General features: G+C 43.5%; 1 protein-coding gene across 1 annotated transcript in view; it reads right to left on the bottom strand.

Annotated features, from left to right (window-relative positions):
• Positions 1–14,851, bottom strand: part of csmd2 (CUB and Sushi multiple domains 2) — a 232,232-nt gene that overhangs the window by 215,379 nt on the left and 2,002 nt on the right. The window contains exon 2 of the mRNA XM_022747188.1: positions 1,068–1,284. Within this exon, the coding sequence (XP_022602909.1) occupies positions 1,068–1,284 (217 nt within the window). The remainder of the gene's footprint in view (positions 1–1,067; positions 1,285–14,851) is intronic.

Raw genomic sequence — 14,851 nt, 5'->3', positions numbered from 1 at the left:
TAACTGCCTCTAAGTGCATCAGCGATTATAGTCTTGATTATAGTTTTGCCTCTTTTCCAGTTTCCAGGCCACTACCTTCATCAATACCTCTAAGTCCAAATGACTCTATAAAGGACACTTTCAGTTTAATACAACTTGGTGTTTAATTCCGTGGTTTTGGCCATCTTTGTTATTGCCCACAATAGTGTTGTACCAACTACAATAAAGATGATGACATCACCACAACAAAATCTAATGATGCAAGCGATGAGTGGTTGGACGAGGTTGTAAACAGAAGTAGAGCCAGCCTACCTCTCTCTTAAACCAAAAGTGAGGGAAGCCAAAATGTCACTAATAGTCCCACATTGCACATTAAAACTGTAAGCGCACAACGACTGTAGGTCACAGCTGAACCAGGATGTTGATCTGTAAACTGTGATGGATGCTTACTATGGACGATTTGATTAACAATTTCACTTTTTATCTGGATCTTCTCTTCCAAAATCGTTTTGCTAACCTGGGGTTTGTGTTTGCTGCAGCCAATGTTTTTCAGCTCATCTGACCTTTTGTTTTTTGCAGTGTCCCCAAAGCTCAGCCCCCCCCCCCCCACTGTTCACTGTGAGACACTAGCACTACCTAGGACTTTCATGGACTGCAATTACTACAAGTGGATATGATATGTTTTATATGAAAGTATACAACTGAAACTTTAAAATACAATGTCTCCCTACCTTCTGGCAGTCCAACAATGTAATAAATACTATGTCCTTTATTACAAGTCAATACAAAGTCAATTTGGGGAGGGAGGGGGGGGGGGGGGGGGGGTTATGTTGCTCAATCTTACCTTTGTCACTGTAAAATACTGAATCCTTTAAAGGAGCCGTTTTTCTTGTAAACACAATGATGGCTGAAGCTCTTGTCAAGACTGATGAGCTGTTAATGCTAATGTTGGCTATGTAGCAATAGCAAAACTTACAAATAGCTCCTTTACCTTACATTTCAAATTTCAAATTGTTGGCTACATTTTGTACCCTGGACATCATAAAACTCAGCACATAAAGACATTAAACATTTAGGGCCAACTTTACCGTGTGCGCAGGTTCCCAGGGCTGGGTGGCCCATCATATACAGACAAGATGTCAAAGTCCTCCTCTAGGGCGAAGCCTTGAAACACCAGCTGTATCCGGTTGTGCTCCGCCGCCACAATCACCCATGTACAGTTGGCATAGTTAGGATAACCGTAAGGGTAGCCGGGGCTCTCTATCGTCCCATTGGGACTGTGTAGTGTGTAACTGCAGTTCTGAGCTGTGAATAGAAAAAGAAATAGGCATTTATTAAAACGATGTAAGGCAAGTTAGAACAGCTAACACAGTGTGGAAAGAGTTTAAAACCAAATGAAAGACACTCATCTTTATCCCCAAATAGAATTTATACAAATACCCACACAAGCAAACCCACAATCAAACAATTTGCACCAAGTGCTGCAACATCCATTATCACCTGCAGCATGCAGCATAGGCCATTAATATAGCAGTGCTAAATGGCTCACCCTCTCCCATCTTTCCCCACCTCCATCATCACACACTTGTTCACTCACTGGCCCTTTCACCGCATTAGTAATAGTTTCCCACGTTAATACATGACATAGCTGGAGGAGAGAAGATGAGGGGGCAACAGGGGAGGAGAGGACACACACACACACACACATACACACATAAAGAGAGACACAGACACTTGAGTACTACATTAATTGTACTCATCTTGTATGTTTCTCAACAGCCACTCACACTGCCTTCAATCTTACATTTTAAGACGTTGCCATCTATCAGTAGAGAGTGTGGGGTGGACGCGTAGCAGGTGAGCTCTAAGGTTGTCTGTTTTGAATCCGAGAGCTAAGTGACCGATCGGAGCACAGCCGAGAGTTTTAATCAATGTCAGGGATATAGTTATAATCAGTCACTAATGTGGACTGATATGTGACTGCACTCATATTTTTGTGCAGCTCTGTATGTTGTCAGTGTTGATGCACAAATTAATATCTTCTTGGATAGCATCATAGAAAGCTGATAACACACTCACTTGATCTTGAGTGATGATAGTCATCTCCTCCAATCAAAAAAGGCCGATGTGAAAGTTAATTCAGTCAGCCAGCTGTCAGTCTGCCATTCACAGGTGACAAGCGGATGAAATGTGGATACGCTGGACAATCGCTCACAATAAGTAGCCCTACGTGCTACAGCGTCTGAACTAAGACAGCGGGAATGTGACGAGGTTTGTGAAGAAACAAACCTAACATAAGTCAGGTTGTGGTCACATGAAAGGAACCTGCATAAATAAATATCCTCAGAGAGGAGCTAAATTAGAAAGTCATGCTGGAATACATGCTATTTATACAAATGATCTGTATTTTCATTTTGTTTGCCTCAGCCACAAAACCTGAATCATAATGCAGCCTGATTAAAATGTAATTAGGAGGACATCTGTTATCTGCATAACCCACATTATTCAGCAACACAAACAAAGCAACAGTAGATATGATTTTGGTTTTGTTCATTTATATCCGTACTCATAACTGTGTAAATGCATGTGATAAATCAATACATGGAAATGAGCTAAACTGCTTGAGGGCATTAAAACAATGCATTAAAAAACAAGAATATTGAGTAAACACATTGCAGCTTTGAAACATGTAAAAGTGAAGGCTGCTTGGTTAAATCCCTCCAGGGGGGAATGTGAGTATCATTGAATTATTGAATGCTTGTAAAACATACAGATTCTGTGCTACTTTGTGCGCACTCTTTGATGGGTAGCGCAATCCCAAAGCTCAAAATCCGTCCAAATTTTCACTCTGAAACATGCTTCATGTCTGAAAAGCCAGCAGGGATTTACAGGTAATAAGGCACCAAGCATGAAGAGACAACGGGTAAGAAATAACAAGGAGTAATTTTTATTCCTCTCAGTCTTACTCACAGCTGAAATAAATAAAAACTGGGTTTTTTTTAAGAAAAGAAATGACGAAAAAAAAAAAAAACTTAAGCATGGACATGGATAATCCCTGGTTAGCCAGACGAGCTGGATTTGTTTTCACAGCAATAATCAAGCACGGTGTTTAAGATTTCAGGGGCTACGTGCCACATCACCGTGTTCATGAATCCTGAAATGCTGCCGGAAAAGCACTAGCTGACTCACACAGACACACACCCACACACACACACACACACACACACACACACAGATACACACACACACACACACACACACACACACAGATACACACACACACACACACACACACACACACAGATACACACACACACACACACACACACACACACAGATACACACACACACACACACACACACACACACAGATACACACACACACACACACACACACACACACACGCACACACAAACAAACAAAACCAATATTAGCTTTTTGTTCCAGGTAGCGCAGCAAATCTGTATCACAATACATTTTCTTTGGGAGGGGAGGGGGGAAAAAGGGGAGATAGTGTCAGGAGGTATAGATCCAGACTGTCTGGATGGCATCAGCATCAGCAGCAGCAGGAGGATAAAAGCATCTCCAGTCACAGTATATCCATCATGCGACTGTTGACTCCCCGGGGCCTGTCTCATCAAAAACCAGGCAGGAGCCTCTTACCCGTCACTTTTCAGCGCTTCATATGTGCTTGACCTTTTCCAAAAGATTCTAATGTGTGTGCACTTGAACCCTGGCCACTTGAACACACTTAAGCTTGGTCTATAATTTTGCATTGAGAGTTCGGCTCTTTGTTTGCTGTTGAGATCTGCAAGTGCTACAATGAATTCTTCGGCGAGACCGTGGGATGGGATGAAAAAAAGTAGTGTAAAAATTAGATTAACAGTAAGCAGATATGACCTATATACTGTATAGAGTGCTGAAAATAACTGAGCATCACAGTCTATTCTCCGTCTTCATCTTTAACCAGCAACAAGAGAGAAAAGCATAAAAAAGATCAAAGCGAGAGCTATCTCCATCACATCTTTCATTAAAGCCCTTAAATAGGCCCGGCGAGTGAGCATCCACCCTCGCCATTACCATCAGGTCAATACTAATATCCAGGTAAAACCTCCACATCCACCTCTCCTACCTGATTTTCATATACACAGCCTGGTCAATAATCTCCTCATCATCCCCTTCATTACAAGGCCTCTATCAGACAAATGCCAATCAATGACTCATACAGCGGCCTGATGGCAGAGCTTGATAGGGGTCAGAGTAGTCTGGTAACCCGTTGTACAAAGGCAATGAGTTAGGATACATGGGCTGGGCTGAATTACAAAACAGTACCAGGGATGTTAAGGAAGGTGAACCGTTACTATTGTTGCCAATTATAGGAAAGCAGGCTCCATGCTTTATGGGTACAATTAAGTGCAGCAAATAACAATAATAATAATAATAATAATAATAACAATAATAATTCACAACGGAGAGTCTACTGTGGCTGCCGGAACTCGGCCAAATACCAGTGCCAAGTGACCGACTCTTAAATCGATAATGACAATCTGGGATAAAAGACCAAGGTATCGCCTTTTAGAGAGAGGTCGCCTTTTTTGGCTGCAGCTTGAAACATTTTGTCCTTGCCGAAAAATGGATGCTCAGAACTGAACTGGACAAAAACAGACACATCAAGGTTCACTTGAGAATGCACTTTTGCGCACATTAAGAGCCGATTTACAGCATCTCCGAGTTTAATTCTCACATTACTCGGTAATAACGGGGGTGTCTGCCAGATGCTGCACCGAGGAGTCATACCAATTCATATTCTCCTTGGATCTTTGCACAGTTACTTACAAAACACTTGAGATACAAGTGCGGTTGAGGTTAACCAAGGTACTGTAAATCTACTCTCTGTTCTGTGAAAACCCAGAGCCTTTGATGAAGTAGATCCTGCACTTGGAGCTTGGTTGAATTATTTAAGCCTCGCCCAGGGTGCATTATGAAATTAGCTGCTGGGAGCTGGTGACCTACTCTGAAGCCCCTCAGTGTAAATCTACAGGGAAGAGCCCATCCTGCAGTTGACCCCACTGACACACCATAAAGACCCCATAAACAGACTGCTGGCCATGCTGTTTTAGTCCAGTTAGACCTCCGGCAAGGTAGAAAGGTCATATTTCCTCAAGTTGTGTAAGTTCAGGTTAACCATTATGGATGTGGAATAGTAGGATATGTGCTGTTTCAGCAATTAGGGAAAATTACAAACCTGCCGTAGTGGTAAGTGTATTTCATCCCACAGCATGCCTATGGGAACTGTTTGCATTGGCTTGTAATGGAATGTTAACTATGCTTGATATCTGTGGATGTTCAACAGATATGTTGTCCACTGCTTAGCCCACTGGCAGCATCCGCTTGGCACTAACCAACTCCGGTTTGCACGCCGCCAAATAGGTGTACAGGGAGAAGTGTGACCTTGCTAGGGCAGCACTCCAGGTTCTATCTGCGTGTGTGTATGTGTGTGTGTGTGTGTGTGTGTGTGTGTGTGTGTGTGTGTGTGTGTCTGTGTGTGCAGGTGCTATTGTTTGCTTTGCCAGGGCAGTTGTTTAGTAGCGAGCCTACAGTGCTGCTGCAGTGCGCTGTGACACTTTGATGAATCGATGGTCACTGTGCTGTACACCGGCAGGACAGCAAACCCTCAGAGTGGAGGAAGGAGACAGGGAGGGACCAAAGGAGAACAAGGGGAGCGGCGACGGTGACGGGCAGTGGGGGGTAGGGTGGACTGAGAGACAGAGCTGACTGACTAACTGACTGCATGGACGCATGAGAAAATAGATTTAGAAGACGTGATGTGAGGAATAATGGAAGCAAAGGTGAGACGAGGGACAAACTGAGGGGGAAATAAAAAATAGCAGCGGGAAAGGGGAGAGAGGGGGAAATGAAAGTGCGCTAGAAAGAACATGTCAGAAGGTCAACGAGAGGAAGAGCAACAGCCAATGGGAGTAAATGAGTTGGAAAGAATAGGAAAACTACATGGGATAAGAGATTTTTTTTTCTTTTTACCTATTTTCTGTATCTCGTTGCCCTCCTGTGCTGAGGTCACAGACCACCAGTGTCACATTCATAGCAAGACAGAGCTTAATCTGCACCGTTAGCTAAACCAAGAGGTCTATTCTGAGGGATACTTCAGCAGTGTGTGTGTGTGTGTGTGTGTGCGTGTGTGTGTGTGTGTGTGCATTTTGTTTATGTGAGTGTGAAGTGAGGCGAGTGTGCACACATGTCTGTGTATAGAGGTATCGGTTGTCTGCACATGTATGAGTGTAATCCCTATACCCAGGGTGAGTTTAGCGTCACATATCTGCATGTAACCCCTCTGCTGGGATACAATTACGCCAGCTCCAGTGACTCTCAAAGGGAGGAAATTTCATCTCGGTGAACATAATCCTAACATCACATTCACATAATACCATAAAGACGCAAACAAAAGTAGAAATACAGAACTGCAAATCTCCTTTCTGGACTTCTCTTTTTCTTTATTCCTCCCCGCCTCTGTCTCATCTCCTCATCTACAATTCAAGTTTGCCTTTGGACCATCCTGTGCTTGCATTCAGTAATACAAATGTTTTCCATCTTATGCTGTGTACGATGAATACGACTGAAGAGAATGGAATTTGGAATGTTGGGATTTCAACCTGCAGCTTTAAAACACCAAAGAAAACATTGAAATGATAAATGGATGCAACAGGATATTATTGTTACAGTTGTAGCCCTAACATGTACAGTATATTTAATGACAAAATTACACCTTCAAGTATCACTGTAATTATTATCCTTATAACATCCAGTCTCAGAGCTTGAATACAACATTATATACAGCTGTTCCCGCCACCCCCTTTCTCCCCTCTCCCCCCACTTCTCTCCTCTCAACCCAACTGGTCCAGGCAGACAGTCGCTCACCCTGAGACATATTTTATGATTTGTTGCTGTGTAAATAAAATTGAATTGAATTGAATATATCTAAGGAAACCTCAGTCACAAGATTCATGCACTCAACCATTAAAACGAGACAGGACCATAAGCTGCCTTTTCCATATTCAACCCCACTGCCTTCTCCCACATCACGTAGCTAAAATACAGAGTTCAGCTCTTTCCTTATTCTCAAGAGAAACCATAAAGCCTTCATATATGTAGTCCATCAGGGGCTATATCCATAGAAAATGAGCGTCCCGTTGGAAAAAACACGGAATAATTTCCAACCAAATAAGTGAGTCCCCTTTGGGTTTATTGTGAAACAAAGCTATCAACAATCACATATAACCTACCCCATGAGTAAACTTCAAACAACCAAATGTGTATGTGTGTGTGTGTGTGTGTGTGTGTGTGTGTGTGTGTGTGTGAGTGTGTCAATAACTGCCTCCCTGGTGAGAAGATAAACCCTTCCGCCCCATAGATCCTCTCAGCACCACTATTTGTCTCTTGACGTGTCAGCGCGTATGTGCGCCTTGACCGCATCATATCCGAATTAACCTCTAGATGGCCGCCATTAAAATGGAAATGGTTGAGCTCAGCGATCCCACTCGCCTCAATACATTAGGCTAACGTCCGGGCCAGGACGACACCGTCTGCCATTACAGACAAGCCAAATGCAGTGGAAGGCACTAGCGATAGGTTTGCTCCCACTTAGCCCACCCTCCCCCTCCATCACAGGTTCTTTCCACTGGGCTGAATGGTAAATGTTGTTTCCTTAAAAGGGCAGAAAGATGGAGCTCGCGTTTCTATAATGGTCCACATTGGAAGCTTGGAATGGCTTCCTGCTGCGTGAAAGCGTGAAGTAAAATATTCATCCGTGTAAACACGTACAGAGAGGATGCTCAAGCAACCACAGCATTTCCCAGCATTCACTCCCAACTGTAAATTAAGGAACACATGCCTCCACCACGCTGACAACGCCACTGCTCTCGATGTGGTGTTGTCCCATTTGTGACATTCTCATCTCAGGCTCTGGCATTTCTTTCAAGGATTTGTTGACGCCCATGGCAACACACAGTTAATACACACACATTTGCGAAAAAACACAAAAACATATTGTCACGGCAACACAGCTGGAGGGTGAATTGTGTGGGGATAAGAACACAAACAACACCCACGTGCAAAGTTGTAGCCGAAGATTAAAGCACCCAAGAAAGTGGCTGTATGCTAAGACATGTATGCAGAAATGCACACTTGCATGAGTGCATGCACACTGGAGCACAATGGAGCTTGTTAGTCGTTCTCCCTCGTCAACAGAGTAGAAAGAAGATAGGCGATGGGCAGGAGTGGAAGGTGGGGGGGCTTGAGAGAGCTCGGTGCAGTTTTTCTCGCCGGATGCCCGTCGGGTATATCATGCTTTAGAACACAAGTGGTATTAGCATGCCAACCAAAAGGACCTGCAACCTAGCCACCCACCCAAAAAAAAAAAAACCCACCCACGTGCTTCCACACAATTTCAGCCAATTCTTAAAAGTACACAAACATTTTTAGAGATATTATTGTTTTGTGTATTCATCTTCCTGTTATTCTCCTCAATCCCTCTTATCAATAAATTCAAACAGCCCTACAGTGAAGTTTGTGCTGCTGTGAACAACACCAGCTCCTCAGCAACTCATGCAGCGAGGCTTCAAGCTGATCAATAGAAAATAGCCCATTCAGAGTCAAAGGCATGTTACGGTTTGTGTTCTTCCTTTTCAGAAAGACCCCTGTCTTGGGGGGAGTTTTATTCAGCGCTGATAAAAAAAATGGGCCTCCCACACACACACACACACACACACACACACACAGGCCCACACACACACACACACACACACACACACACACAGTGAGGCAGGACACCTGGAGAAATGTAAATGTGTGCTTGTGAGTGTGTGTTTTTTAAATGTTCTTGCCTGTGAACGCATTTGTATTGATGAGTGAAAGATGAGGGAAAAAAAAACAAATGAGAAAAAGGGGACAGAAGAGCATCACTCACGGCTACTGTCACAGAAGCTGTATGTTGTTCCCATGACAACAGGGAAACAGGAGAACATATATGAAGACAAATCCCTTTCCTTAATTATTTATCATTGCTCAGGTAGGCCTTAACACTTAATCTCACACATATACACGCCCCCACAAAGCCATGCACACGCACACACACACACACACTCATGAACACTTACAGTCCATGCCTCATATAATTTCAGTTTTTCAGGTTTCCAGTCGCCCCGCCACTTATGGGAAAAAGCACAATTACATGTGACACTAATGTGCGAAACAGTGAAAGTCAATTATCACCTCATTTTCATTCTGCTCACATCTGACAGCCAGCCTCTTTGAGATACATTAGACTCAACCTAGGCTGAAGGGCCAATCTTAATGACACCCTGCCACATATATAGGCTTATGACTACACTGTCCCAACTCTGACCAATCAATAGCGTCAACAGGAAGTGTGGTAATGCAGTTATGGATGTGTTTAATACATGAGACGATCATCCCGGACAAGCATGTTGATCTATGTGTGTTTGTATGTGTGTTAGTGTGTGAGCAGGTAATCATGACCATCTGATCCTCTCTCAAGCGGTGTATATTAAACCCAAGAGGAAGCACCGATCCAAAGGTCAGGTCATGACCATCCCAGCAGGACTATTGTATCCATCACAGTGAGATGGATGAGCAGCAGACGATCAATCAGCCTCACCTCAACTTACTGTAGCACACGTTAACCTTTCAACTCAGATCTGAGCCCCCCCACCCCCACCCCCCACCCCCACCCCCCAAGGAAGGCTTGAGTGTCAGCTGCAGACCACAGTCACAATTAATGGGCTGCACGCATTGTTTGTAATTTATGTTAAATAAAATAAATTGTAACCACTTCCCATGATGATACATAGACATTGCATTTCCACGCTGCTGACCACATTGGATGTGAAACTTTTTCATTGAAGCCAGTGTTGATATTTTTATGGAAATATATAAGACATAAAATAAGAGATTTTGACTGTTTTTTGAAAACGTCTTGTTGGTTTTCTGTCCTCTGACACTTTTCAAGGACACTGCTCTTCTTGTCTTGCTCAACAGATAATTTCGTCTGGTCCACTTCAGCAGTAAAAGACGTCAGCAGACGTTTTCCGCTCATTTCCGCTCATTAGGAATTTATATCCTCCGTGGCAGCAAAACACGTTACATGAGCCAGCAGACAACTCTTGTAACATTAGGTTAAACTGCTTTTGGACACTGGACACTTGGAGGGTGATTAGGTGTAAGCAAGCACACTTTACACAGATAGATAAACGCTTGCTAGCCTATAGCATCATTATGGCTACAGTGAGAACAGTTAAAACATTTTGGGAATTACTTTTATTGCCTCTCTTGCCGAGAGTTCATGGGATCGATGTTGTTACCATGAGGTAAACTTCGGAAAGTTGCTGCTCCCACTCAAAAAAAACAATCCAGCACTAAATCCACCATAAAACCACAACTTGAGCTTTTTACACTGCAGGTTTTTGAACTATTTCTTTAAAAAAACAAAAAACAAACGGCCATTGCTGTCTTATAAGTGGTCACACAAGACTGATCACAGTCTCCGACTCCATTTAAAGTTTGAACCATTATCTAAACTTGCTATTCTTCAACAGTCTTCCATTAAGACTGACTACAAATACCAGTGCCACATTCTGTTAATCCTAGTAATCTGAATTTCAATTTGAGCCATACAAGATATGAATGTAAGTAAATATGCTCGAGATGCAAAACTCAAAATGGACCTTACAAGTGTTGGAATACAAGGCACTCCCCCTCCCCCCGCTCCCCACATGATGACTCTGCCTCTTTCCCAGAAAAAGACCACTGACAGATTGCCTATATGTTGAACAGAGAGAGATGTGGTACAGGAAAGAGAAAAAAAAGAAAAAAAAAAAAGACAAGGACAAGGACAAGATACCTCCCAGGACCTAATCTTCAATCTCTGGGATCACTGATATCTGATAAGAACAGTGTAAATCAGGAAGCTAAAGAAACCCCTGCCTGAGCTTTGTGTCTATACAAGACAGACAGACAGGACATCTACATCTGTCTCTCAGTTTGTGGGGATTTACAGCAGCTGGAGCAAATTCCTCCATGCCTGATAATAGCAGGAAGAGCTGAATCTGAATCAAGATTCAGACTTCTGTGTTATGGCTTTGCACCCATACCTGGCTCAGGGGATTCATTTTATTATTTATCATTACCTTTAGTTATCCAAGGAAGACTGACAAAGCCCTTGTGTTCTTTTCCTGACATATCTTGCCTCACAGCTGTTGCACATACAGTATGCACATCTGGTAGCTGACCAGTACAACCAAGCTGGTCCTGGTTAATGTGGGCAGGAAAAGTTAAATGAAAACCACTTTTGCCTCAAAAATCATTAACATGACCTTGAGTAGGCACTCTGCCATAGCCTTCAATGCACCATCCAGCCTTTTTAAAGGAAAATACTAAAATGAGAATAGTAGATAGCTGCAGTTCAACAGAAGAGCTCACAGGAGTATGTTGTGAATGTGAAGCACGAGCACTGCCAGAACAGAGCAACGGTGCAAGATTCATGTTCCCTGGATAAGTAAAGCAGCCAAAATATACATTTATTAATTTAATACCATGCTCAGGGACATGCTGAGAGTCATATCTGAAGAAAACAAGTACTTCCCATTTGTTTTCCACCAAGAATTTTCCCTGCTCGTGTTTGATTTGAAATATCGACTCCCAGATATATAAATGCCACGGTTTGAATGTGCATGCGTCATATTTAATGAGGAAACTCTTTCACTATAGCAATACCATCAAACTCTAATAGCCTACCGTTGTTAAGTATTTAATAGAGGAAATAGCAGAGGAAGCAATTGAACTTTATTGAAAATGAATTGGATGTTCCTCATCATCTCATTGAGTGCCACTTTAATCAAGAAATTCGGCACATGTGCGTCTAGCAATGAGTTCATAAGGTCTAATGATCCAGTGTGTGTTAAAGGTATGTGCATGTGCGTGTGTGTAAAAGTCAATGAATCTGTGTACACTAGTGAATAGCTGCATGAATGTATTTAGTATGTATGTCTTTTTTTTTGGGGGGGGGGGGGGTTCTGCAGTGTGCATGAATTACTGAGTGAGCGTGTGTCACTGGTGTGGCTGTGATCAGTGTGACGAAGCACAGTGACAGAGCTCTGGCCATCTGGAGACAGATGACAGTGTGAATCACCAGAAAGGAGGATGGAAGAAGAGAGAGGGACGGGTTGAGAGGGAGGTAGAGGGAGGAGGTAACAAGGAGACGACAGAGACGGGTGCAGGATGACACATCAGCAGGTGGGCGGGGAAATAAGGGCTGCTCACGAGGACGAAGCATTTACATCGTGTGAAAAGCTGCGTACGCACTGGCATGCACACACACAAACAAATCCCGTTTCTCAGTGGCCCCTTTTGAGCTAGCTAATGACCTGCTTGTCAACACTTTGGTATTATCATCCTAGAGTGAATGGGGGTGGCAACTCACAGGCTCATCCAAACACACCAATACATGTGCCCACAAGCTTACTTACACGCTGTTAGATGTTGAAATAGGAGTCTGCTTGATGCCTGATAAGAAAATGAGCCCTCCAAATAGGTCATTTACTAAAGAGAGGAAAATCACCCGGCACTCAAAAGGCACAGAAACATAGGGCCCAGATTATCTCTCAGCTGGTGTAAGCTTATCACCACTCTACTTCAACAGTCGCCTCCTCTCTGCCTCTTATTTCCCCTCCCAGTCAATTCTTTGCTGCTGCTTTGCTGCTGATTTGCTATTTTCTTTCCCCTCCTTGTGCCACCTCTTTAAGACCACCACCCTCATCCACTCCACAGCTCTTCCTCCTTCGCAGGAGTAGGAAAAGCAACATCATGGCAACATACACCAACTTTGCATTCCAGACATTCCTCAGTTTTGAGTAAATAGATAATGTCATCTGTTTCTCAGCTCCCATTCCCTCCCTTATTGCTCAACGGTGAATGTAGAGAGCAGATGGGAGATAAGAAGCAACAGAGCGTGCAGGTATATTGGAGGATTTGAGACGGGGAGTAGCAGGGAGACAGGTGGGAGAGAACTGAGAAAAAAAAAGGGAAGTGAGGCGTCCGTACAGGCAGAATCAAAACACACATGGGGTAAATAGAACATATGGACCTGTTTGTGTGAAGGTTTGGTTATGCTGGGGTGATAGGGCTTCCTGGAGGTCAGTACAAAATTTTAGCCAACTGTGCTAACAAGACCACAAGCTACCACATTTCTTTATGGATGAGGTAACACAGTACCTCCATGATTTTGGAATTTACATGGATCTTTGAGTGAAGATCTTCAGCAGTTCCAAGCAAAAATTGGGAATGTCACTATTAGGGGTTCAGATATCTTGTTTTGTCCAAACATCCAAAGATGAGACATGAGATGAAGAAAAGCAGCAAATCTTCACATTGGAGGAGTTGGATCTTGGTAAAATGTTTGGCATTTTTACTGCAGAAACCTTATGACTTTATCTTGTGAAATACGAGTCTGACGCCTGGGTCTAAATTGAGCTAGAAAGCCATGAAAACACTGGAGAAATCCCAACTTCAGAAACCAGCTAGCCCTCCACTGAGGAGCTGGTGCTGAGGCTGTTGGCTGGAGGAGCTGTCCATGGTGCTGAAGAGGACTTCAGCTCAGCGGCTCACTCTGCTACGCCTGTTCGCTGTCCGGGGTGCTGAAAATGTCACCATCCAGCCATTAGATTTCACTCGAATTTAATTCTATTCTTACGTACAGTGAAGACATTAGATAAGTCATTTCTAAATCACCAGCACCAAATAAGTGTTCCCAATTAAAATCGTATCAATTAAAGGTCTGCGGCCTTTTTTTCTGCGCCTGAGGGTCTTTGAAATGAAAATGTTGAAATATGAATTTGTCATTTTTTTCTTGATTTGTGAAAGTTAAAGACTGAATTTATGCCAAGGTCTTTCTCGCTGCGTTATTGCCTAGAAACGCATACACACGCCCGCCCACGCACTCCTTACCCCCTAGACTTATACGCGCACGCGCGCGCGCGCGCGCACACACACACAAAGTTTCTCTCTCATGACTGTGCGAATACAAGCAAATGTCGTGAAGTAAAAAAGATAAAAAGGAAAGCGGTATCAAGCCCTCCAGTCCTCACCACGTTACTGCAAGTTGCATCATGAGCACAACGCGGTGCATTTCTATAAAGGACAGCGTGGCTGAGAGAGGAGGACGCACAAGCGTGATCTTGCGTGTAAATGGACATGCTGAGCGACTGTCTCATGCGCCGCTGACGAATGATCTAAAACCCGTCGAGCCGAAACACGCACCAAAAAGGAAAGACACGTCATCCCCAATCTGCCTCCTCTTTCCTTTCCTTTCCTTTCCTTTCCTTTCCCTCATCGGCCTTTGCATTCTCTCCTCTGTACGTTTAAATGAATAGAGGTTGATTACCGCTTATTGAGCTACGGGTCCACTGGGACAGCTGGTTTTGATCCGATGGAGACAGCGCACCGCTCTCTTCAGATCTCTCTTTCAGAAGCCTTTCACACATCTCTATCTTTGTCTGCGTGGCCCTTGGGAACGATAATAAGGTTACAAGGGAAGCTGGAAATGGTTTAAAGAGAGACTGGTTGACAAATGAGGACAGTATAAAAGCACAGAAGCATCATATGTACACATATCTCTAATGATGCGTTGCAAATACAGTCTAGTCTGGGAAGGAACTGTGTTTTCAGTTGGCTCACATGCAACATCACACATGTATCAGCCGCTGTTGGTCAATAATTGGCCAGCCGTGCTTTGGTTTGATGAAGTATGTGGGTAGAGAAACGCCACGAACCACAGGTCTCCTC

The sequence above is a fragment of the Seriola dumerili genome, unplaced genomic scaffold (assembly GCF_002260705.1).
Source record: "Seriola dumerili isolate Sdu_G_001 unplaced genomic scaffold, Sdu_1.0 BDQW01000110.1, whole genome shotgun sequence".
NCBI lineage: Eukaryota > Metazoa > Chordata > Actinopteri > Carangiformes > Carangidae > Seriola > Seriola dumerili.
The sequence above is the reverse complement of the archived record's forward strand: the minus strand, read 5'-3'. Positions and strand labels throughout refer to the sequence as shown.